The sequence below is a fragment of the Scomber scombrus genome, chromosome 12, assembly GCF_963691925.1.
Source record: "Scomber scombrus chromosome 12, fScoSco1.1, whole genome shotgun sequence".
NCBI classification, from domain to species: domain Eukaryota; kingdom Metazoa; phylum Chordata; class Actinopteri; order Scombriformes; family Scombridae; genus Scomber; species Scomber scombrus.
The window spans coordinates 28,541,279-28,568,476 of NC_084981.1; the positions used below are offsets into that span (position 1 = coordinate 28,541,279).

Below are 27,198 nucleotides of genomic sequence, written 5' to 3' on the forward strand. Positions count from 1 at the left end.
GAATGAGAAAGAGGGGAGAAGACGGGGATAAAAGAGGAGGAGGAAGGAAGGAGGGGGTTCAGGGAATAAGGAGGACTATACGCAGAACTGCCCACCCAAAAACTGAGGACCCCTCCCACATTCAACCCCCCCGAAAACAACCCTGTGTGTGTGTGTGTGTGTGTGTGTGTGTGTGTGTGTGTGTGTGTGTGTGTGTGTGTGTGTGTGTGTGTGTGTGTGTGTGTGTGTGTGTGTGTGTGTGTGAACAATGACAATGGACATACTTGCCAAGGGTTTCTCGCTCTATGTGACACTGACAACACCTCGAGTGTTTGGATGCTTCAGGCTCAGCCGACCAAAACGCCTCTTTGTTCATCAATGATGTTCTTTTCCTTCAGTTTTTAATGTGATGTTTTTGTTGATCGGTGTGTTGATCGGACAAAACATATACTCTGTCAAACTTGATTTTAAGCACAATTTTCAGGACAAAAAAAGTGAGAAAAAATAAGAAAATTGCTATTTTATTCCTTCCTGTTGTCTCTGTGTCGACTGAGAAACTTTTGTCTTCCCAGGTCAAAATTGACAACATAAGTTAGAAATTACCACCCAAATCTGTGTAAGACCTTTATAGCCAACCTCTTTCCAACTTATTAACACAAGTTTACATACATTTTTTAGAAATTATGGTCAATAGGTCTCATTTAAAAGAAACTATACCTCATACCTCAACGCCTATTGTCCTTCTGGGTCAAAATTTGATTGAGACAGACAATATAGAAGCACATACTTTTAGTTTTTTGAGCCCCAAATAATTAGCTTAAACATTTGTTATAACATGAGGAATGTGTGAACCACAGACTGTGTGTAAAGATGGATGTAGTGAGGTGTAACTTCAGCCGTTGGTTTCTTTTGAGCCAGTTTGAAGCCCAGAGTTGTAGCTTCTAGTCGTCGCCATCTTTTCCGTTTGGAGCCAGGAGCTTCCACATAAAGCGTGCGGGGTGTTGCCTGTCACATTTTGGATAACATACCCTGCTACCTCACACCCAAGCTAATGCCAGCTTACTGAGAACACTGAACATCAAATAACATTAAATTTGTGAAATATTGCAACACCAGTCCGACTCAGTATCGTAGAATCTTGTCCGTTTGGAGCCAGGATGTTCCAAATTGGGAGTATTTCCTTTCACGCTCTGGATACACACCTTGTTACCTTGGATCCAAGTTGACACTAGTTTACTGTGACCATTGAGCACTGCATACCATGACTAAATCATGCTAAGAGAACAGTTATCATCATCAAGAAACATTACATTTAGTGAAATATTGCAACGCTAGTACAACTAAACGTGAGTCCCAGAACCGGGGAGAGATCAAAGCTACTATAAGTCTTTAAATCTTATTAACGGAGCAATCATTTCCAAAATGACCACAAGCACATTTATCAGAGGGCCTGAATTTAGAGATTGAGACCAGAATTACTCATTTAAAAAAAGATTATTGACTTTATATTTCTAGAGAGAAGTTGAGTACTTCTACCTGAAGTCATGTTAGCTGCCACTTGATGTGAACTTCATACAAATCCTAAACTTAAATTCCCACCACAAACTAAATCATAAACACTGATGGAAATATCACCCTTGTGCCCCTTTACATCAAGAACAAAGCTATACTTTGTGTCAGCTGTATTTTTCACACTGTTTTTCTCAAATGACTTTTCTGTCACTTAATGTTTGTACCACCAAAACTCCTCTTCTGAATTTATGTATTTCCAAGTTTGTTGATATTTAACCCAAATCATACGCTTTAAACTCGCAACACTGGAAGCTGTAATTAAAAAGTTAACAAATAAAAACGGTTTAATTATACAGACCAAACATAGAGAGAAAAAGCTGCTCCTGTTCTTCAGTTTTTAAGCTTTTTTGTTCCTTTGTTGTTATTTTTTTTTCAATGACAAGCACCAACACAGTTTTATGTAGCTTACATCTCACACAGATCTTCTAGGTTTTGAACAGCCACATGGTGGAGAGGGAAGAAGATAAAATCCTAACAAACATAAAGCGCCCTGGTGGTCAAGTGGTTAGCGTGCATGCCACACAATCACAGCATCCCTGGTTCGAATCTGGCAAGGGACCTATGCTGCAGGTCATTCCCCTCTCTCCCTCCCTGTTTCCTGTCAGCCTCTCTGCCAGCTACTGTCTAAATAAAAGCAAAAAAGCCCCAAATAAATCTTCAAAAAACAAAACAAAACCCTAACATACATTACGCAGAGGGAACTCATGCTAACTCCACACAGAAAGGACCTCTGATGGCCGGGATTCGAACCTTAATGTTGCTAAGCACTGAACCTCTGTGCTGCCCTGTGAATGTTCTGTGTGCAGTTTTAAATGCTCCCTCCCTTTTAATGAGTATCCCCTGGAATCTCATCAAGGACCCCCGACTGATCCCTGGACCACAGTTTGGGAACCACCATCCATTACTGAGTGCTGTTTAGATTTTATTTACAATCTCATCTTTTATCAGACCTGCTTACATCTTTAACAAGTTAATTTTTTACAAGCACCTAAATAATATTGAACTCTATATTATTATTACTCTAGTTTAAAATGTCCTTATATCTTGCATATGTTCACTTCTTATAACCAGACTATAGTGTCTTATAATAAAAAAAAACTGTATGCATCCACAGCAGGAGTATCAGCTTATTTCTGCGTATACCTCCTTCTACATTAAAACACCTCCTACTGGGCATGTGCATAGGACAGATGAGAAAAGACGTTTATTGTGAACAGATTGCAGCAGTTTTGGCAGAGAAAGGTGGTAGATAACAGCATTTAACTCTAAACTGAGTAGAATTGGGGATAGACAATAAAGAGAACAACACTTGCATTAAGCCTTTCGCCATTGTTGTCATTGTTGCATTCTTCCAATGAAAAGCCTCACTACTGCCACCATCTGATTTGTTGATGATATGACAGCCTTAATACAAAGCTCCAATTTCAGGGGAGAGAACTGCAGTTTTAGTATGGACGGACGGCCAAATGTGCATTTACGAAATTATTCAGCTTAGTGTCGACATTGTCTGAATGTGAGCCAAATGACCTGCACAGCACAAATCTACATTTAAAAATAAGGGATAAACAAACAGTTTGAATATCTGGTGACCCCCTAACCCCCCCCACCCAAAATAATCCATAATGCATGCTCTGTCACATGAAAGAACAGTGAAAGTCAGTCACTTTTCTTTCCTTTATCTCTCTCTTTCTCTCTCTCTGTGTCCCTCTCTCTGTGTCACTGTATTTATAACAGCAAGTAGCTCGGCCCTCATCGAGATGAATGAGAAGAATCTTCTCCCTCCTCCAGGACAAAGACTCGTGCAGGAATCTGGGTCACAGCTTAACCCCCTGCTGACACTCTGCCGTGGCCATCCAGCCTCTTCTCATTCAGCTCAGGGGTTGGTGCAGCTCTGAGAGGACGCACGCTCGCTGCCAAAAATCTGCTTTGGCGAGAGAAGGATGATCTGAAAAACAAGCCAACAACAGTAAACACATCGGTCTGCCCAGTCTGAGCCAATCAATGTTGAACAAATATGTCACCTTGTTTTCAGCTGTAATTACACTTCTCTCTTGAGCAGAGAAGCATCATTTTCTCAAGTTTTGCCAAAAGCAGATCAACAGTGTCAGGAGTTTATCTGCAACTCACAGACGAGGGAATAAATGTGTGGAACTGAGGGAGATGCTTTTAATTCCCTGTGGTCTTGTTTGTTTTTACACCAGAGAAAGTTTTCTGTTTGTCGAGCAACTATTTTGTTTGACTTTAGTGCGTTTTTATGCACCACAGTGGAAAAACAGAAATTAGTCTTACAGTGGAAAAATATTCGATAACAAATAAAATCGCCAGAATAAAATGTTGGAATTGTACATTTCTGCAAACCACAATAACATTGAATCTTTACATTTCGATGTTGACCAGTATCAGTTGAACCATGTTGTTTTATGATGTGACAACGTGTGTTTGTGTACATCAGGATGTTTGTTCATGCAAATGTAAGTGTGTGTGTGTGTGTGTGTGTGTGTGTGTGTGTGTGTGTGTGTGTGTGTGTGTGTGTGTGTGTGTGTGTGTGTGTGTGTGTGTGTGTGTGTGTGTGTTCACTCTTGAATTTGAAGTGTGTGTTTGAGTGCCTCGAGTGTCTAGAGAGCAGATACACAGCTGAGACTCTGTTGCCTCCTACTGGTGCTTTCATGAGACAAACACAATCAAGAGAGCTGTTTGGAAAATAAACACTTCATTGACTAAATGACATGAAAACTAAATATCTTTTACCACAAGAAATACCTTTAACCTATTGTCCTCTTTTCATATCAGCTGTAGGTTTAATATTTTGATCCTAAATATGGGAGACTGAAAGGCTGAGCGAAGCTGAAGAAAAACTCCTTTATAAAAGATTCATGCAGGAAAAAACAAAGCAAAAAATGAACAAAATGAGCTAAACTCAACCAATAAAAACTGAACTGCATGTTTCTATATAAGTGAAATGCTAGGTGAACAGGCAAGGAGCTGAACTGGGAGCAGAGCTAACAAGGACTGATGCAGGACAGGTGTGGAGGGAAGCCACAAGCTTTGGGTAGTGACTGAAAGAAAATGAGTTTCTGCTCCTTCACACCTGGTCAGGATGCCTCCTTTATGCCTCCTTCCAGAGGTGTTCCAGGCAATTCCAACTGGTAGGACACCCTGGGGTAGACCCAGAACACACTGGAGGGCATTGCTGGGTAGAAGGATGTCTGGGTTTTATTGCTCAGCCTAATGCCACTGCGACTCGGCCCTAGATAAGTGGCAGAAAACGGAAGGATGGATGACTTTACCAAGCAGGTAGGTCCAGGTCTGAACATTTAAGACAATTCAAATGCACTCTTTCAAATGGCCAGCAGGGGGCGACTCCACTGGCTGCAAAAAGAAGCCTTCTCATTGATTTATTACCTCAGTCAACATGTTCCTAGTTTGTTTAATGATCTTTTTTTTAGTAATGGCCCCATTAAGAGTAAAATAGAGTGAGAATCTGAAGCTTTAGGGCGTAGCTAGCTAGTGTTTGACAAGACAACATTGGTTAAGTATCATAACCCCGGATTCTATGAGTATACTTGTTTTTCCTGCTTCTCCAAACAGCATCTTCTTTTCTTCTCACTTTCTTAACTTGTGTGTGTGTGTGTGTGTGTGTGTGTGTGTGTGTGTGTGTGTGTGTGTGTGTGTGTGTGTGTGTGTGTGTGTGTGTGTGTGTGTGTGTGTGTGTGTGTGTGTGTGTGTGTGTGTGTGTGTGTGTGTGTGTGTGTGTGTGTGTGTGTCTCTGCTTTTGTGTGTGTGATGAGCTACTGATGACTTGGAGTCCTTGACAGAGAGCAGAGGCGTCCACTTTCTAGTTTTGAGCGGTCGTTGAGAGGAGGCCGCAATCAGCGCTCGATCGTCGCCGTCACCTCTTCTGTCGTGATTACTCCGGTGATTATGACACTGCGACCTCCAATGTGTGTTTGTGTGTTTTAGAGAGAGATGGAATAGCAATAGAGAGAAGGTGAAATTGAAAGAAAATGGATGAGACTGAATAAGAGCTGGCTGTCATTGAAAAAACATTTGAAGCTGGGAGCCGGTCTCTGTTGGCATGTTTAAACTGCAAATGGTGTAAAAGATAACACATGTTGGGTTGCAGATGATTGGACCATTTCATGCATTTTTTGTCTTTTTATATTCACAGTGGTGGAAGAAGTACTAAGACGATTTATTTAAGTAAAATAATCAATACAGCAACGTAAAATTACAAGTAAAAGTCCTGCATGAAAATCTTACGACATTAAATTACACAAGTATTGCTGCAATTTAAGTACTGCAGTAAAAGTACATAAGTATTATGAGCTCGATGTAGTTAAAGTATTACAGTAAAAGTAGTGGTTTGGTCCCTCTGACATCATTAGATTATTAATACTGAAGCGAGACTCCATGTGATTCATTGTTATTATAGAAAATACTGATTGATTACGTGGATTTTTTTGGATTTATGGTGTTTTGTGTGAAAATGGTGGATTCTATTTCACTCATATAGATTATCTTAGAGGTTAATAAATGAAGCGCTGCTGTCCTCATTGAGGACCTGATGAATCGTTTCTATGACAACTGCCTTACTGACCGTCACTGCCTGATAGATCTCTAATGAGTAGGTTCACTGTGCGTATGTCATGTGATTTAAGTACTATATTAGTACAGGGATGTTAAATCAGGGCTGAGAGCTTGGTGCTTTGTGGTGTCAGGATTTCCTCATGAAGATAAAGATTCATCATCAGCTGCCGAAAAACCTGCAGCCAGATATATCTTTACTTGAGTCATTCATTTCACTTTTCCATTTACATGTTCTATACATGCAGAAGCGCTGATATTTATCTACATTTGTTGTAGGAGGTAAGTTTTTTTTGGTGTTTTTTTTAAAACAACAACAAAAAAACAACTATGCTGCAAATTAAATGGATGAAATGAGGCTTCTGTAGCAGCCTGTGCTTGTTGGATATTGTAGGAGGCTCATTAAGAATATTAGTTTTTAACTTTTTTTTTCTCTCCTAGAGAAATAAATCCAATCTGAATTGATTGTAAGATGTGCCTTATCAGGAAAAGCCCTCATATTTCATACAAGTGACTAAACTTAACAAAGAGGATTTAGTTTACTGTGTGTTATAAAAGGCAATTGTAGGAATAGTGAATAAAGTTTTGCTGTTTGACAGATAATAAGACAAACTTTCGATCAAATATTTCTTCTTATGTAAAGACATCAGTGTCACCTTCGGGTGTAACAATATCAAAGTCACACATTGTTAATGTGACACTTTCACCTGCAGGCGGTGAAAATAGAAAAAAAAGGAAGAATACCTGCAGGGATCAGAAGAAAGACACCATGAAATAAAGAATAATCTCTGTGCTTGGCTCATATTTCTTAACACAGTATTCTCCTTCACACGCAGCAGATTTGGGATATTTGTTATTCTATCCACATATTTAAAACCCAGTTCTCTGTCAAGTATGACTTTACAGCGTGTTATGAGAGAAAGTTTTGCTGTTTCAGTCTTGACTTATTGAGTTGTTTAAAGGCAACTTTGACAGCGCTGACGTAACGATGTAAAGAGTATGTAACATGCCTATTACTTTTAAAGAGTAATGTAATTTCTTTTACAATCTGTAATCTGTATATTTTTCACAACACTGGTCTCCTCCTGTTAGTCCACTCACAAGCTTTGAATTGTTTCTCCGCTAAAAAACAGGATTCATTCTCCATGTGGAGAGAATGCAAACACTAGAGGCTGCAGACGCCCCAAGGTTTAAATATAGGACAGTGATCTGATATGTCATTATCTGCATAGAATTGAAAAGAAAAGCGAGGGAGATGGTGTAAGTGTGTGTGGGGGTTGGAGCTAGAAGGAGAAAGAGCATGCTCCTGTCAATTGCAACACTTGGCATCACATGATTTAGAAGATAATTATAGTGAGTGTTGAAATATTATCATCAGAATTGGATTATTCATTGCGACTGCGGTCCAAAAATAGCAGCAGGTGGGAGTAACTTCATAGTGTTAAGGTCACCGGTGTGCTGATCAACAGTGTGTGTGTCATCTTAGAGCTTTTACCTGAATGTTGGAGCAGTCAGTTTTCTGTTTTGAGGGCAGCTGTAGACAAACGTTCTGCACCAGAGATCACTCATATATTTATGCTTGTGGTGTTCTAACATGAATTGGTCAATCTGGCCCCAAAAACCTAGTCTGATGTTTAATGCACTAAGAAGAAAATCTTGCAGAAATCCCTAAATCACTTGTGAGCTCCATCATGGTTCAAGTCCTGCTGTTTTCTACTGATTGACAATTTAAAGGTCAGATCCCTGCTTCCTTTCAGAGAAGAGAGGCTAGTTCACATTGAAAAAAAAAAATTATAACCTTGTTCCTACATTTTCTTTGGCTTCTTCTGGTTTTTTTTAAAAACGTTGTATTTAACAGTCACAAGTCGATGAAAAAGGACTTCAACCAATCAAGACCCCAAACAAAAAGCCAGTGAGGGGAAAGTCATTTTTTAAAAGATGTTCAGATCTGAAGATTCAAACTAATTTTGCCATCAGGTTAATTTCATACAGTAATCTGGTTTTTGTAGCATAAAAACTGATCATAAGAGTCCAACAGATAAACACTGCTGCAAAAATCAGCTGACAATAAAATATACAGTGTATAAATAAAGGATGAAGAAAAGGAAAAAATATTAGACATCATTACACATAACAGACTCTATGAAGAATGTGAGGGATACAAGTGAAAACTGCCCATATTTGCAACACCTGATAGTTAAAATGTGCCTGTAAAAACAATTTGCCACATTTTTAGTCACAAAATGTTAGACTGTTTGCCAAAATGAGGTCAGAATCAAAGTGCCCTGCTGGATGCCTCAGGTTTCCAGTTTGAAACCTGGCAGATACCCTAATGCCTGAGGGGGGAAGTGTCACTTCTACACACTAATGAGTGTTGTGACACTGGAAGTTTTTTGACGAACAAGCTTTTTTTTTAAAAAGGGGGACATATACTTTTTCTGGTTTTCTTTTTTCATATAGTGTTGTACTGATGTTGGATGTTAAACATGATGATTAAAGAGACAGGAGCTAGAACGGCCTGTTTCGGACAGAGGCTGAACTGAGGGGCTGCATAAACATCAATGCCAACATTTTTTTTAAATTATTTCTTACGTCATAGCCTATTCTGGGCTCTTTTCTCATATAAAACTTCTAGTGTTTTTGCAGACCTGTCCATAATATGTTCCAAGTCTGCTTCGTATCATCTGCTCACACACCTGCTCCCCAGCACTTATTCGTGTATATAGATAAATATACCTCCAGATCTGCCCTTTGCCATGTTGTCCATTACTCTTTGTCTTGTTTGTCCTGGTTTTTCTGCTTTCATGTGTTATCTCCCTCTTGAGAAATGTTCTGATCATTTACCAGGTGATGGCCCAGCTGTTTCCTACAACCTTTAACTCTCACATTTCTTACAGTACATGTATGTGTCACTCTGAGTTGAACATAGGGCTCTGCTGTTTCTGTTTCTGAGCCTCAGCCTAAACCTGCAGCACAGAATCACTGTGATGATGCACTCCGAGTCTGAACTGCTGAACCCGAAGAGGACACCTGTGAGGATCAGGGTGCCGTCCCCTCTGCGGCCCCCAGGTGCCTCATCTCTGTTTCAACTCCACTACTGACTGAAGATTAAAGGAGCAGGTAAAAAACTGAACCAGGTAGAGCAAATACAGCTATGAGACACACAAGAGGAAAACCCCAAATCTCACTATGCTGTTTTACTATTAAGGATTTCTGAGAGATGTTGTCATTGAAGATTTGGAAGTTCATTTGGTTCTTTATCTCACGGTAAGTTACATGGAGTATAACACCATTATGTAAAAACACTAAAATAGAAAATCTTCTGTTTCGTCCTCTTCAAACAAGTCTCAATCGTTTTTTGGATTTTTTTGGAGTGTCAAACTGAACAGAATCTGCCTCAGAATATAAAGAAAAAAGCAGACAGCCCTTTTCTTTTGTGTAGGATGTAGTTCTCTCATTACACGAGTCCCATACGTTTTGGGCTGCAAAGAACAACTGCTGGAAGTCAGTTTTAATGTATCTGCTGGGGGAGATTTCCCCAGAGATTACCTGACAAGACTTTTCTCCCTGCACAAGCTCTGCAGGAATAAAACCACTTCTTATGCAGTTTAAGAAAAAGTTGGGAACAAGTTTCTTGCCTGCACTTTTATACCTCTGCATTTACTTATACTAAAAGGTCTGATTTTAAACCTCCTTACTGTATGCAATTTTCACTCCACATTAAATCAGCTAGAACTGTCATTTGTCAGAGCTGTGGTGTCTTCTTGTTTTTTATGTCCTTTATAAAATCCTTGGATAAGCATTTTGAGCTATGTCTGCAGTTTTCATCCAAACAACTAAAATGAAACTCGTTCTGCTTTGGTGCAAACAGCGTTAATGTTCTCCCAGACGGTTTGTTGTGCTTTCTAAACCTGGTTGATTCTTTATTTTAATTTGCCCTTTTTTCCACAGACTCCTCTAAAGAAGCACTTTTTAACCAGCTCATCAGCACCTTTTGTTCTCTACTTTCACACTAATTCCTTATTAATGACTTTCATTTTCTTAAGACGTATTCAACAAACATTGAGGGCGGGTTGGTGAGGTGATGGAGCATCTTAAAATCCTCAAAAAAAGGCACTTCCAAGTTCAACCTCAGTGTTCAATTTCATACAGGCTTGAGCTGCAACCAAGATGTATGTTCAGTTCATGGCTCATCAGAGACAACAAGCTTTTGAAATCTCAGTACTGGCAAAACAACAGAAAAAATGATATGGCCTTTTTGTTTTCTATGTGTGATTAAAATGCTTAGTTAATTTTTAAAAATGCCCTCAGTGATGTTCAGTAGCACAAGGAGATGTCTTCAAAATAACCAAAGAGAGATTTAATTTGAGAGATGTCACCTTTTTCTACTCATTTGTGTTTGCAGTTACCAAAAAAAAAACAAGCCAAACAGTCGGTTTAATATACTGTCTCATTTCAGGCTCTGCAACACTTGACACTTTAACACAGTTTGACAAAGGTCACAAATGCTCCACCTGAAACAGGGAGAGCCTGAAACAACGCTGACTAATATTACACTTGTTTCAGAGATTGAATTATCCCCTTAAACTTCTCTCATTCATGACTTAACTCAATCAAATGATTAAATCAGTGAGGGATCTGAGTAACTAAGTTTTAGGTTTACATGAAGTCTATACGTTTAACTCCAGCATACAATGAAGAACTGAAACATTCAATGATTCAGTGTAATAAATTACATTTAATATCTGACAAAACATTGCTTTTCTAAAAATGATCATTTATCTTCAACCCCAATGTGTCACGCAGGTCTAAAAACTTTATCTGTTTCCATTTGAACAAGTGGCAAAACACAACAATCAAACAAACAATCCATCAATCACAGAAAAATTCAATATATTCTTAAGTTAAACACTTGAGTCTCTCTGATGTTTCCTGTTACTTTAAGCTTTAAAGAACAGCTGATACATAACCGACAAAACAAAAGTCCTGTTTGTTATTTCAAATCATTCAACAGCAAATATGATGGATGGTAAACATGACAAGGGACAAGACTGAGTATAGTTGAACAGATGTTTATGCCGTCATTTTGAAGGAAACACTATTGCGTCTCAAATCACATATTTCTGTTAGTACACTCTATATTTACTTGTGTAGTGAGCAAGTTATCTCAAATCAAACACGGTCGTTGCGCACTTACCAGAAATGACGGAATTGGTAATGCATTATCGTTTGCGATACCAAATCATTACAGACTGCTAAATGAACCCAATAAACCTACTGACGGTTTATATGTGACAACAGTATAGTGGTGCTTAGTGTAAAAAACACATGGAGAGTTTACATTTCTATAAAGCGGCGATGTTCACCGTAGTTACGTCTTCAGCCGCCATTTCCTGTTTGAAAAGTGGTTCCTCCCCTTCTGCTACATAGCCAAGATGGCGACCGTTGAGGGTGAGAAGTGTCCATAGTTCCACACTCAACTTTTTGATCATTTTAAGGGAACCATGTTAGCCATACTTCTCAGCGTGAACACATTTATGACCTCAGAATATTAAGTGTAAGTACAGAAGAAGATATTTGAGACACAGCACATGTAACTTCCTGTACAGTAATGGCCGACTCATCGCAGTTTGTGTTCTATCCATCCTGGTAGACTTGTCCGGGTATGAGCGCATCACTCTCCAGCCCCGCCACGGATGTGAACGGTGTGATCGTCTCCAAGGAGATCTCCGGGTCATCTTCCAGCTGTACAGTGGCAGGAAGCAGCAGCAGTCTGTTGTGGCTCTGTGAACCATTCGAAATAAGCGACTCCTCGTCAAACTGTGCGCTCATGTCCTCCAAGTGGTCGGACCCAACGTTAATGGTGCGAGCGTGTTGCTGTGGCTGTGCGGGGACCAGCGTCTCCTTCTGGAGTGTTGTGTCGTGGTGATAAGAAACCATCTCGTTGCTGAAGTTCACAGCTTCCACCGCGTTGCTCGAGCAGATCCTGTTGCAGCCCAGAATGGTGGCGAAGGCCCGGCGGAAATCTGCGTTGAAGGCGTAGATGACCGGGTTAAGGGAGGAGTTGGCCCAGCCGAACCACACGAAGACGGTGAAGGTGGTGTCGCTGACGCAGGGCGGGTCACAGAATGGGACGGTGCAGTTGAGGACGAAGAATGGCAGCCAGCAGAACACAAACACCCCCATGATGATGGAGAGCGTCTTCAGGACTTTGGTTTCCTTCTTGAACGATGACTTTAAAGAGGCTTCATCGTTGTTCCTGTTCTGTTGGTGCTGGTTCCTGTTAACGCCGTAGCCTTGGTTCTGTGCCTGCTCCGCCGCCCGCTCCAAAGATGTGATCCGGCGGATCTGGGTCTGAGCGATCCTGTAGATGCGGGTGTAGGTGGCGATCATGATCACCACGGGGATGTAGAAGCTGATGAGGGAGGAGGAGATGGCGTAGGTTTTGTTCAAGTTAGCGACGCAGCTCTTGGCGGCGGTGCTGGTGTTGAGGTTGCTGCTGTTCGTGAAGTTCCTGCTCATCATTTCCACCAACTCCTCCACCAGCTCCTCCTCCTCCTCCCCAGCCCGGTGCCAGTTGAGCTGCACCGGTATGAAGGAGATCAGGATTGACAGCGTCCACGCTACCCCAATCATGACAAACGCCACCCGGTGAGTCATCTTCCGCTCATACTTGAACGGGCTGGCGATGGCCCAGTAGCGGTCCACGCTGATGATGCACAGATTGAGGATGGAGGCCGTGGAGCACATGATGTCAAAGGCGATCCAAACACCACAAAACCGGCCAAAAAGCCACGTGCCAGTCACCTCAGTGATGGCTTCCCATGGCATCACTAGCACGGCCACAAACAGGTCTGACACGGCCAGCGAGATGACGAAGAAGTTGGTGACTTTGGAGCGCAGGTGGCGGAACTTCACCACGGCTGCGCACACCAGCGTGTTCCCGAGCAGCGTGGACACGATGAGCAGGAACAGTACGCAGCCGACGAGGACGCGCAGCCCGCCGTTCCCTCCTCCGCTTCCCCCATCCTCCCTTTCCTCCTCCTCCTCTTCCTCTCCGCTTGTCCCGTCCAGCTCCGACAGAACTTGAGTAAAATTACTCCACATCGTGTAGTTTTCCATTGTTTCCCCACCACACTAAGAGAGTAATTAGACGTTTAAACAGGCAATTAATATCCACACATAAAACTGCTTCTCCTCTTTCCAGCTGCTCCTGACGCACAAACCATCCTCTGATCTCTCAATGAAGAAATAAAAGGAAAGAAGGAAAGGGTTGCTTTATTTAATAAAAATCCTGTTTCCTCTTCATTTGCATTGTCTTCTTTAAAATGAGATTCTTATTCCGGACAATCGAAGCTCAAAACAATCCCCAGAAAAATGCTCCGCGCGTATTTATCGTCAGAAATTCTTCTAATATTAAAAATAACACATACAAAAAAACCTTGTGATATTAAAACAATAACAGTGGTAATGATAAATCCAGCCGGCAGCTCGGTATCTCCCGATGGGGGATCTAGGTCTCTGTCCCGGTGTTTTGTGGCTCATAGTGGACTCACCTCTCTGAGTGTGACGCGCTGAGATGGATGCTGCTGCCCGGCTCGTTTTACCTCCTCAGCAGCACAGGTAGCAGATTACTGGGATCCACTGCATCAGAGCGCGTTACAGTTTTCATTTTACGCTGATTGCATATGTAAAGTTCATGTTGAAGGTCTTAGATCGTGTTGATTGATATCCGAGGAACTGAACCAAGAGCGTTACGCACACAGCTTGCCTCTTTCTCACAGGAACAGCAGTGAAATGAAAGAAGAGTAACATCACTGATCTTGTCATCATAAAATAAATGAGCAGTAATGATAATCATTTATATCAACAGGGAGGTTTTTATCGTCATTTAAATCTGACATAAATTCTACTTATTTGAAGGCAAAAATTACCTTAACCTGTGCAAGTAGCAGAATTAAATAATTACAGACAGATTGATGATATCATTATTATAATTATTTAGTATATGCACTCAGTAGCCCGTTGATTATATACACCTGGATATGAGTAATGATATAACAGCCCTGCAATAAAAGGTTATAATGTTCAGTTTTAATTGAATCTGTTTTTAGAGAGATGTTGATTAATTTCATAGTCATTTTCCAATAAATCACAATTCATAACAGGATGAACAAACAAACAGTACTAAACACTGCAAAAAAAGTAAATTAAAAAAAGAAAAAATCAAAGGGTTTAAATTAATATAGTATGGTATTATAGTATAGTATTAATATAGTATCAATACAACATTGGGTTAAGTTTAGCCAGTAGCAATCTGTTATTTTGAACCCAGCGCTACACACAACAAGCTAAAAACTCCCAAATGTGTTGTTTTTTGTACAAAACATTATACATGACATTCAAATGATACATACAGTTATTAACAATCAATAACAAAGTCGGTTATAAAGCAGTTAAAATAACAAATAACACTAAAATGGGGTCAAAACAACACCTTGTCTTGAGTGGCTTTCTAGGTAACACTAACACAGTATTGTGTTGGTGCTTTATTGATCCCAAACTAAATTTTAAGACTGATTTATAGTGTGCACAACCTCCAAAAATCACCATAAAACACATCAACAGCTCTACAGAATCAGGTAAAGTAAATTTGTGTAGCACATTTCCGTGTCTTTCATAATGCATTAAAGAAAGAAGGAAAAATGCCATAAAACATTAAAACACAAACTAAAAGAATAGAAAATATTAATGATAAAAAAAAACAAAGTTAAGATCAGAGACATAAATACAGGATAAGTTATTGATTATAAATATAGTGACACTAAGTAATACGTTGTAAGTCTAATGCAACAAAGGAAAAGAGAACTGGTCATTATAACCTTCATTCATTGCAGCGTTGTTGTATTACTGCACCAGTTAGCTGTGCCAAAGATAAACAGTAATTTAGTGTAAATTTACTTTTAAAATTGAAACAAAGGGCTGTTAATGCCAGGTGGACATTTAATCCAAAACTGACCAGCAGACAGAACAGAAAGCATAATTTATTGACATATATTTTACTTGTCTTTTTAACTTCTATTGGTGCATCAAATCTAGATTTTAAGATACTAATATAATATAAGACTAAACAACAAGAGGATGATGAGGATATGTGCTTTTAAACAGAGAAACATGAAAATATCTGCTGTGTGAGATGGGAGCCTTTTTTCTACACTCACTTCCGCTCTATTAGAAGGGTCGGTGGTTCGATCACCTGCCTCCTCCTGACCTTCTGTCCACAATTTGTAGTGTCCTTTGGCAAGATACCGAACTCCAAGCTGCTTCAAGGTTGATTTGTGTAAAAAAAAAGGAGCTTCAGAATTAATGTTAAAAATACTCTTCAGCACCACAGACAGTTAGTTAAAGTTAAACAGTTAGTTAAAGTTAAACACATTCATAATCTGCTTGTTTAAAATAGTTTAAAACCAGATTTCTGCAGTATCTCTATCCCTCATAGTCAAAAGTATTTAAAAACCCCCTCCAGACATGTTTTAAGACAAATGCTCTTCTTCTTCTCCCTCATGAAAAAGTCCATACTCAATGAAAATGTAAATATTTTTAATCTCAGAAGTTTAAATACTGGCCACAACATGTTTCTTACTTCATTCTCATTGCTTGTGTACCTGGAGGCTTGAAGTTTCCACATCATACTTGTGTATTTATATGCTGGACCACAATTGGCTCTGAACTAGTAGGTGATGTCAAAATGAAACTGTTCAGCGCATTTCAGATCTTTATATATCACAAGAATTATTTTTAAAATGAACTATTATTTAATTGTTAACCAAAGAATAAGAATTACAGTACTTGTATCTCTGACCAGAAGGCAGGATGTCAAATGCTTGTCACCTTGATTATATTTGTATAAGAACCGGATCTAAACTCTGTCTGTCTCATCCAAATGCAGTGATAACGTTTTGCTCCTGCTCTCTCAAAGATATGTTTATCTGTCCCTGGATTACATTTCCAAGGAGTTGTAACAGTGTTAAATCTGGGCCCAGCAGATGTCTGTTGCACTCTGCTGGAAAATATTTGTAACTGCAAAAAGGTCCCAAATCCATACTACACACTGATTGTAAACTACTTTGTAAGGTGTTTAAGCTAAGGGGTGGGGAATCACAAAATTAAGTATACTTTAATAGTTAGTGATCTGAGTGAGAGAGTAGTGAAAATTGATTAACTACTCACAGCTGGAAAACAAAAAATAACTGAATTTTTCAATAGACTTGTTTTTATTTTTAACTTGTGGTAAACTTGTTAAGTCACATTTTGATCGAATCATTTCCTGCTGGTATAAAACTGTGCAGTTGGTTGATTTCTTGTAATACTAGCTGCAAAACTCTGAATATTAGTGTACAGTGTATAATATAAACTGTATAATAGTACATACATGAAAAATTGGGACACAGTTCAATGTAGTAAATCTAGAATAAAGCCATTATACAGTCCCCTCCAAAAGTATTGGAACAGTGAAGCCAATTCCTTTATTTTTGCTGTAGACTGAAAACATTTGGCCTCACTGTTCCAATACTTTTGGAGGGGACTGTATGTACCAGGAGTTAATGAGGACAGATCTGAATGTGGTAAGACGCAACATGTTACTTATAATAAAGGTCTTAAATGATTGAACTGTTCAGCAAACTTTACACTTTCTGCTTTCTTGAACAAAGGTACACATCGTGGATATTATTATTGTGTGTTTGAATGTTACCACTAAACAAAGCAATTATACTGAGGTGATGTTTTATAACTTTCCTTTCTGAAGTTTTGAACATATAGTGGACTAGCTCAGCTGTCACCAGATGTCACTGTTGGATCACTGAAGTACATCTATGGGCCAAAAGGCTGTTATTGGCCCTCTATTAACCCCCATTAAACACCGTGGGACACCAGAGCTGAAATGATTGTAAATGTTATATCAATTAGTCTATTCACAGAAAATTAATTGGTAACAATTTTGATGATTAAAGTCGTTTTTTTAAACTAAAAATGCCCCCAAAACTCAGTGGTAGCAGCTTTTCAAGTGTAAATATTCACTAGTTCCCAGTTTTCCATGATATTAAGCTGATTTGTGACTGTCATCAACAAGTCATCTGAATATGTTAACTTGGGCTTCGGGGGGGAAATTATCAGCTTTATTTCACTATTTTCTGCCATTTGCTGAACAATTAAGTTTAACCAATTATTAAAGGAAATAAATACTGAGAATGGTTAGTTGCAGCCTTACAGTAGCCTAACAGTACTCCTATAATGGACTTTTGAGTTTGATAATACAGGGTTGTGAGCTATACAAATAAAGATTGATTGATTAACCGATATTATCGGTCAATATGGACCTTTCACAGATGTGCACTGATATGAAAACTTTTTTTTACATTACACATGATGCCCAAAATTATGCAAGGGTGATTTATAAATGGTGTCATTGCGTGATTTGTCCAGCAGAGCGCGCTTCGACCCCGGCTCGGGTTAACAATGGAATCGAAGCGCACTCTGCTGGACAAATTACGTAATGACGCCATGTATAAATCACCAGTATTGTTCATGACACAGCAGTATTTGCACCCCATCATTTTCCCTTTTCAATATAAGTTATATAACATCAAGTCCGTCCCTAACAACCGCAATGTCATTCATGCTTCCCAGCTACAGTTACAGGACAGTCAGTAATGTAGGAGACTGAAAGACTGGAATCAGAGCAGCTTTCTGCGGCTCAGCAGACGATAAAGACGGTAGGGTAGTGGATTCAGTCTGTTCAGTGTTGATTTCATGTTGAGTTGTGACCTGGCTCAGGAGACGCAATGCTGGAAAGTAAATAAAGGTCTGCATATTTTACTCTGGGTAACGACAAGCTCATCAAAGTCGTTAGCTGTTAACCACATTAGCCGTTAGCCACTTTAGCCATTATTCACATGAGCTGTTAGCCACTTTAGCCGTTAATCACGTTAGCTGTTAGCCACTATAGCCGTTAATAACGTTAGCTGTTAGCCACATTAGCCGTTAATCACTTCAGCCATTATTCACATTCGCTGTGCGACAAGCTTGATTTAAACTTCTGCGTCAGGTCGACGGCGTAGCTACGTTAGCGTTAATCGCTTTAGCTGTTAGCCACTTTAGCTAACTAGCTTAACCACGTAGCTACTTTTACACCCTGATACCTAAGTAGAAGCTAATGTGTGTTAGCATGTATTTACACCAAATGGTTTGGTTCAGTTTGTCTCCAACTGAACAATTCCGGCCGTTACATTTACAAAAGTTAAACGTTTAGCATTTGTTTTTTTTGTTTTCCATTGTTAAACGTTTCCTCTGAACATGTGTAACAGAAAACTTTGTAACACCGCTGCTGCTCTTCATCTCAACTGTAACATTATACATGAACGGTGTAATAATGATATATTGATAAAGATGACATTTATTGATAAACAAGAAAAAAAGCATTTCTGATTGGAGATCAGTCAATATGAAAACAATGACTACACAGTGCTGATGTTTATTTGTATTTATTATTTTTTTGTTTAGTGTTAATTTCTAGAAATGCTTAACAATGTTAAACATTCTTCATTATAGTAACTTGTTTAATACAGCAGCCTTCTGATTACCTTTTGCGTAGTGATATCAGTGCAAATATGGCGACCAATCCACATAGAACAAGTATATTTTCATTCCAGTTCAGAAATTCAGCCGATAATCTTTTGGGCTGTGGTGATGACCCTCTGGGCCTTTAGCAGTTTATGATGTTAATGATGTCAGATTTAATTTTATTTCATTTAACAGATTCTTTTATCTAAATTAATTTACACGAGAGTCAATACACCACAAGCAAGGATCTAGTTAGGACAGGACAATGCATTTAAGTGCCATAAAGCTGAGTTCCCCTTCATATGTGCTTTCAATGTAAAGTGATGGAGGACAAAATCCACAGTGTGTCCACACAGTCATTTAAAAGTAGATGTGAAGCTTCTATGATTTATTTGGTCTTTTTTTTTAATCATCAAATTCCGTCTTTGTGTCCCCTCAGACAGTGTTTCCCTGTTGAGCTGTGGTGGAAGTATAGTAACAGATGGATGAATATCTGGTAGAGGAGAAGACAACGGGCAGCAGCACAATGAGCTCATCAGCAGAGGTAAGAGCCACACAACACACCTGAGAAATGCTGTTGCGACAGAATACATGCTATATGTATCAGTGACTAAAGACGGAGGAAGTATTCAGGTCCTTTACTGTATTAAAAGTATCAAAACAGCAATGTAAAAATACTTCATTAATAGTAAAAGTCCTGTATGAAAAATCCTCCTACAGTAAAAGTACTGCAGTATAATGAGTGATGTAGTTAAAGTATTACAGTAAAAGTACTGCAATATTATGAGTGATGTAGTTAAAGTATTACAGTAAAAGTACTGCAATATTATGAGTGATGTAGTTAAAGTATTACAGTAAAAGTACTGCAGTATTATGAGTGATGTAGTATGCAGTATTACAGTAAAAGTACTGCATATTATGATTGATGTAGTTAAAGTATTACAGTAAAAGTACTGCAGTATTATGAGTGATGTAGTTAAAGTATTACAGTAAAAGTACTGCAGTATTATGAGTGATGTAGTATGCAGTATTACAGTAAAAGTACTGCAGTATTATGAGCGATGCAGTATTACAGTAAAAGTACTGCAGTATTATGAGTGATGTAGTATGCAGTATTACAGTAAAAGTACTGCAGTATTATGAGCGATGTAGTATGCAGTATTACAGTAAAAGTACTGCAGTATTATGAGCGATGTAGTATGCAGTATTACAGTAAAAGTAGTGGTTTGGTCCCTCTGACTGATATATTATTATATATGACATCATTAGATTATTAATAGTGAAGAATCAGTGTTACAGAAGAAGATTTTAGAGACACAACACAGGTCTCAAACCTGGACTTTCAATTTGTGAAAAAAATTTCTCACTAAAGCAGAAGAAAAAATTCGACAGCCAGTTTTCTTGCATGAAGTCTCATTTAATCTCTTTTTACATTTGACTAACACTCACACACACACACTCACACACACACTCTTTGATCACAATGAACTCAGTATAAAAATAAACAAATGAATGTCATTCGTACCATAAAATATCATCATCATCATCATCATCATCCACAAAACATGTTTTTGGTTTAAAAATAAATTCATGCATCTCATTTATATTTTCATGTACAGTATGATACAAATCATCTGAAAACCAAAAACAAAAGAGACAATCTGTACACATAAAAACATTTTCACCGCAAACTAAAACTGATCTCAGTGCAGCATATGAGGAACAATTTCATTTTTATTTTATTTTTTATTTTTTTAACATCTTCAACAACAGTTATTTATTTTATATTTATTTCTGTGTGTTCCTTGGCCTTTTCTAATATTTTTTAAATGTATTTTTCTGATAACTTCTGCACACACACACACACATGCATGCTGCACAAACACTCTGTACAGCAGACTGTTAACTAGTAAATCTGAATCAACAGCACAGTGAAATATATTTTAGGACCTTTTTTTTTTTTTAGCATCATTGAGACGACAGTTCATTAACTGTTATGTGTTGTTTTATAGAGCACAAGAATTTAATGCTTTTATAACATCTAGATCAAACATTTTGGACAAATTTTGTGCCTAAAAAATTCTCTTTTTTAGTGTCATTATTTCCGACCTTGTTTACTGTCAAAATAACAGAAAAAATGAGTTTATTATCTTGTGATCTCAACGGTGACATTAAAAATAGTTTTCCCTCCATGTCCCTTTCTGGTCTTTCACACGTAGCCAAAAGAAGCTTTTTTTCTGTTGAATTAGTTGAAAATATTTCCCAAAATATTAAAGAAACTTTACGCGAGTTTGCAGCAGCCGATGCAGAGAATGAGATTTTATTGTTAGAGCTTCAGCCTTGTGTTACTGATGACATGTTTTTTTGTTTGTTTGTGTTTTTGTTCGCTCTGTTTCTACTTTACCGCTGTGACCTTTGATTTCTGACCTTACATTTGTTAGTGATGATTACTAGTGATTAAACAGTCCCTCCAGGACTTCTCTTTCTGTCGACTGGGGCCAAAAAGTCTTGATTTAGTAGTGGACTTACTTCTTGAACATTGTGGTTGCCATGACAAGAAACTTGAAATTGGTGTAAATCACCAGTGGTCTTTTAAAAAAAACCAATTTGGCTATTTCATGCAGAAAAGTTGCGGTAATTAAGCAAAACTGCAAGTTCTCACAAATATTTAGGGCTGGGTATCAGTACTAGATACCTTTTAAGGTATTGACCGAAATAAATCGACACCACGTAGAATAGAAACGTCTCCCGTCAATCGATACCTGCAATCGATCCTTTTTGCACCCAGAACTAGAAAATATGACTATTTGTATGGACTTGCTCACAGCCAATCAATGCAAGCATTCTTGTATTTAATGCAACATGTGATTGGTCCACTGCCACAGCAGCTACAGCCCGTCTGTGGTGGTGAAGTCGTGGTGAAGTTGAGTTAGCACGCTTAGCAGTTCAGCAGCCAAGATGCCACCTAAACGCTCTAAAGTGTATCTACACTACACGCCTGTTACACCGGATAAAAGACAGAGACCTAAATGTGTTAATGGGTATCGAATTAATTACTCAACTGGTATCGGTGTCACTTTAAGGGTACTTGGATTGGTACTGGTATCGTAACGTTTTTAAACGATACCCAGCGTTACAAATATTGTGAAGATTTTCTAGAATTTATGTGATTTATTGCAATTTTCCTGGAGGGAGATTTAAAACTTGAATTTATTGTCCAAGTGTTTTAAAGGTTGACTTTCCTTCTAACCCTTCTTCTCCTTTTTCTTTTCAAACAGGACAAGACAGATCTGGTGTTTTGGATGATTTCGCCAATTTATTTCAGCTACCGCTTCTTGACCTCTGGGAAGGTGAGTGTGTCAACCAATCAGGATTAAGTTGTACCAGTTCATAGTAAATCCATCACTATGTTTCTGTTGAAAGTATTTTTTTAAATTCTCAGTTACTACTAACTAGTTTCAAACGCAGTCATTTACTAAATCAGGTTGCACCATTGCACCAAATGCCATCTATTTAAGTGACTGTAGCATCGTGAGCTGTAACATAAATCTAACTTTAACAAATACGTTTTAGGGGGCAAAAGTCCAAAATAAATTGAAGGGCAAATTCTTTATGAATGTACATATGTGTGAGTGTTTTTCATCTACCTATCTGAAGAGATTAGTGTTTTTAAAATTAGTATTCATGCTATTCCCAAATAGAGGAAAATATCGTCTCATGCTAAGTTAACAGACATTGTTTGGTCATTTAGTCCAGCGTTATTGACATTATTACGCTATTAATATTTGTGGGTTAGCACAGGTCAGATATGTCCGTATTTTCATATTATATTATTATGTTGTGCTACCGCTCGTGATTAGGGCTGGGTATCGGTACTTGATACCCTTAAGGTATTGACCGACATAAATCGACGCCAAGTAGTATTGAAACATCTCTCATCAAATGATACCTGCAATCGATCCTTTTTGCACCCTGTGTTGGAAAATATGACTATTTGTATGGACTTGCTCACAGCCAATCAACTCGTTAAATATTAATAATTTGAAGACTTTCAAAATGCATTTGTGTAAAAATCAAATCAGTTAGATGTGGAGGTGTGTTGGCATTTTATGCAATGTAATGCTTCTATTCACATGATGGGTATCAAATGAATTACTCAGTTGGTAACGTTATCATTTTAAAGGTACTTGGATCAGTACTGGTATTGTAATTTTTTTAATGATACCCAACCCTACCCATGATGCTCATCCACTTCTAGATAAGACATTTATGAAGTTTGAACAGTGCAACCTTATTTAGTAAATCACTAGTTTGAAACTAATAAGACACACAAATTTAGTGATGGATATTTTTTTCTTTGTCTATTTGTCTTCATACAAACACACTTTCACAACAGTTACAAGTTAATATTCAACAGTTCAGACACATAAATCACCCACACGTCATGTCCACAGGTATAAATTAGGCATAAATAACATTTAGATATTTCCATAAATATTCCTCTTAACATTTATTTTATATTATTTTTATGATCATGATGCTTTGGATGTTTCATGTCTGTGAAACAAAAAGAAGCAGCGAAGCAAAAAAATGCTTTTTTTTTCTCTTTTCGTCCATTTTTTGGATGAATGAACATTCTCAGTGTAGCACCAGACAAGAGTACAAAATAAGTTCAGTAATGGATAAAAAAAAAGTGCATGAAATCCCCCCACCCTCCCCCCCAAAAAAGAAAAACAAACACAAGTAGAAAGATCCAGAAAGGCACTTAAGTGTGATGACATCTGACAACAGATACAGTAAAGGCTCTTTGAAATGAAGAGTGATTTTTGAATTAAATGTCAAGTTTTTCTTTCGCAGTGACAAAAAAAAAAAAAAACCTCAGCAGGAGCGGTTCAACTTCTCTCACTGTCCAGTATGCATAATGAATTATATAATTTGTAACAGCGGTATCGCCTCAGCAGCTCGATCAGATCAGTCTGCTTGAAATTATAATAAAAACCTAATTGTTTAATAACTGGGTCTGATATTAACTGTGAGCAGACTCTGACCAATGACCATGTTACTGTTACTGTTTTTTTCTTTTTAAAATACTCCGATTCATTTTGACGTTTATATTTCACTTTTTCCTCACTTACTGTAACAGATAGGATTCAGGTTTTGTTCAAGTCTGATTTGATAAGATACTGACGTGCCCAAATATACATGGAAACATATACATAAGTCTTGGTTGCTGTGCTCGCCATACTGATCCTGTTATTATGGCGAAAAACGGGTTATTAATCTGCTTGTCACTTGTAGATTTGTTTACAGCTCCTCATCTAACATCTCACTGTGGTTGTTTCTGCTCGACCAAACCGCTCCAAATGAGGAAACGTTGGGTTTTCATCACCGGTAACTTAATACAGCTCTGAAAACAGATGAAAGCTGTCAGGAAACTAAGTTACAAACAGGAACAGAGGAGAGAAGCTAAACTTTAAACCACAGACAGACTTTTTAAAACTCCACAGTGTAGATCGCCATGGCTATCCTCTGCTGCTGACCCCGGCTGATGGAAAAACCCTAATAGGAGCAAGTCGTTACCAAATAAATTGTCTAAAAGTAGAAAAAAATACAGCAGCTATCAAATCTGGAAAGAAAAACTTGGAAAAATTATTCTAAGGTTCCTCTGAGCACGTCTTTACTTCCTGTTTGTACTTTAGTTTCAAGACGTGTGCAGAGGAAACTTCCAAGCTGATAGCTGCAGTATTTTTGTCTACTTCCATACACAGTTTTTTGGTAACAACTTGCTCCTAATAGGATTTTTTTCACCAGCCAGGGTCGGCAGCAGAAGATAGCTATGGTGATCTAAACTGCAACCTAATTTCGGCTCTCTTAAGTAGCTTGAAACTGAATTTTTTTGTGGGTTAAAGTTTTGCTTCTCTACTCTGTTCCTGTTTGTAATTTAGTTTCCTGACCGCTTTCAGCTGTTTTCCCAGATGTATTAAGTTACCGGTGATGAAAACACAACATTTCCTCATTTGGAGACATAAACACTGCAGGGGAGGGAAGAGTACAAGCAGAAACAACCACAGTGAGATGGCAGAAAGTTGAAAAGCAGGTAATGTCAACAGAATTACACACAAATACCAGAACGTATCCTTCCACCACAAAATCAGCCAAGGAACTAAATTCTGCAGGAACAAAAAGAACCGATTTAGTTTTAAACAGATTCATTTTGAAAAATAAATTCTCAATTTAGCAACCAAATACTACCTCCATCTACATATTGAGGTGTCACCCGGTGAAACTACCCCACCGCGAGTGTATCAGAATCTTAGCGTAGCATAATCTGGGCAAGCAATCCACCTTTTAAATTAAGTTGCACTGTTAATACAGTAATTATGGCAGCTCAATCAATCCTGAAAGAGTGCCTTCAGTCTACCGTAATTACTGCAGTAGCAGCACTTCTACTGTGGGTCAGTAATAGTTAAACGGTCTTGGTAGTTATCAGTTTTATCTGTGAAATAAGATCGGGAGTCATTTTATTATTTTGAAAATTGGCTGGATTCTTAATGCTTTTTCTGTGTGTGACTTCCTGTCCAGCTCGATCTGCTTGGTGGAGCTTGAAGCGTTTTGTGTTGAAAATAGACTCGGAGTGGAGAGCCGCTTTTGAAACGTGCATCCGTGCCCGGTGGGATCAAGGGGTCAGTATCATATTAAGACAGACTTTTAAAAACTGAACCTATCCTTTAAGTGTTTGTTTTTTTTCTAACCGTGACCTGAAAGCAGCTCTGTAGCCTTGTAACAGATTCACAGATGAGAGGAAACTTTTTCAGACTGTTTGTTCAGTAAAAGCAGCTTCAGACAGAACAACCCAGAACCAGACTGAACTGAACTCCAGTTTGTGTTTGAGATTAAATGCATTAATGTGAAGAAAGGAGGTTTCAATCTACTACATCATAGCTTCTCCATTTATTTTTCGGGCTGTGTCTGGAATGTTTTTTGTCCCTGCATAAAATCTCAAATGTACAAAACAAACTGGGGCTACAGGCCAGACGTGCTCAATGCTTTCTTACTTCTTTCTTCACTTCCAGATGTTCTTATCCTCAAATAATGGCCAGAAAGTTCACCTCAAGGCTTTCTGGGTAGCAGGAGATGGATGGATTCTACTTTCAAAGCTCTGGTTGGCGTCTAACTGAAGTTGTAAGGGTTTTTTTTGGTGGAAACTGAGTGATGTTTTCTCAGAGAAGCTAATGCATCTTCTGGTTCTTGACGCCCCTCTTTGTGTCGTGTTCATACTCGGTGTCATGTGATCCATCATGAAGCGTCTTGAGTGTTGCAGTCTGTAGTTTTCTGCCGAAGACCACCGGAGCAGAAATTAAACGTCTCCTGAAAAAAGCTGTCTCATCACTGAAGTTTGAACTTTGTGTCGGTGTTGTAGTCTCTCGTCTCCAGCGTTGAAACTCTTCAGGTTGTGGGTTTGATTCCTGCTGGATCCACTTGTGGTGCGGTGAAGGTGCTTCAGTTTACAGGCATTTCCACACAAACACACTGAAACATTAAAAAAGATGAAGATGAGATTAAGGAAACTCAACTGCTGCACATAACACAGATGTATATATTAATATATTTTGTATTTACTATGAAAACAACTGTATGAGACAAGCTATAGTGTTGAGATTGCTGTGTCAAGATTACTTACTGGTCTGTATTTGTTATTTAGTATTGTATTGTAACTTAGGCCTGGTGGTTTGACTCTGTATCTATTAGTGCTATTTGCTGATCTGGCAACAAGGTGTATTCTGGAAGAACACTCCCCCTAATCGGTAAGTCCTTTCTTTTGTGTGGGCGTCTTGATACCTGAACAGCTGGATTCAATTACAGGTTGTGCTACATCTAGAGTGGGGATCTTGGAAGCGCAGCCCTGGGTGCAGCCGTTCTCGGGTGAAGACGGACGAGGGTAAAGACAAGCACGTCCACCTGTGCACGTCAACCGAAGCAAGGAAACCGAACAAGGCTAGGGTACAAGTTGATCGTAAGTGCCCCTCAAATATATGTCTAATCAATATTTCTTTTACAAGACATAGCCATTTTCAATCCCAACACCTTTTGAAATACTGTTTTGGTGCCAGACGAAACTGCTGAAAAGCATTCTAACGTTCACAGCTTGGTAAAGCCCACTGAATCAGTTTTTGCATCTGTGATCAATAATTTATCAATCAATTAGTGGGTGTGTATAAGAAGAACCCCAGCACACCAGACCTTCACATCAACTGCAATTTGACCTCTGACAACATGCCTAAGATTCACCCTGAGACCAAAGCGTTGATTATCAAGAGGCTGAAGACCAGATCCACTGCTGAGGTGGCTGACACCTTCAATGTGTCTGTGTCAATTCCAAAGAATAAGAAAAAGATTTCAACAGATTGGAGATGTTTTTGACAAGCCCAGGTCCAGCAGACC

At 38.6% G+C, this 27,198-nt stretch overlaps 2 protein-coding genes across 2 annotated transcripts in view; both read right to left on the reverse strand.

Moving 5' to 3' along the window:
- Positions 1 to 11,772: 11,772 nt before the first annotated feature.
- LOC133991933 (D(1)-like dopamine receptor) lies at positions 11,773 to 13,257 on the reverse strand. The gene has a single exon (XM_062430546.1). The coding sequence runs from the start codon at positions 13,255 to 13,257 to the stop codon at positions 11,773 to 11,775; it is 1,485 nt and encodes a 494-aa protein (XP_062286530.1).
- Positions 13,258 to 26,261: 13,004 nt separating this feature from the next.
- LOC133991563 (echinoderm microtubule-associated protein-like 6) overlaps positions 26,262 to 27,198 on the reverse strand; it is a 97,385-nt gene continuing 96,448 nt past the window's right edge. Inside the window, 1 exon segment of the mRNA XM_062430019.1 lies at positions 26,262 to 26,286. Within this exon segment, the coding sequence (XP_062286003.1) occupies positions 26,262 to 26,286 (25 nt within the window).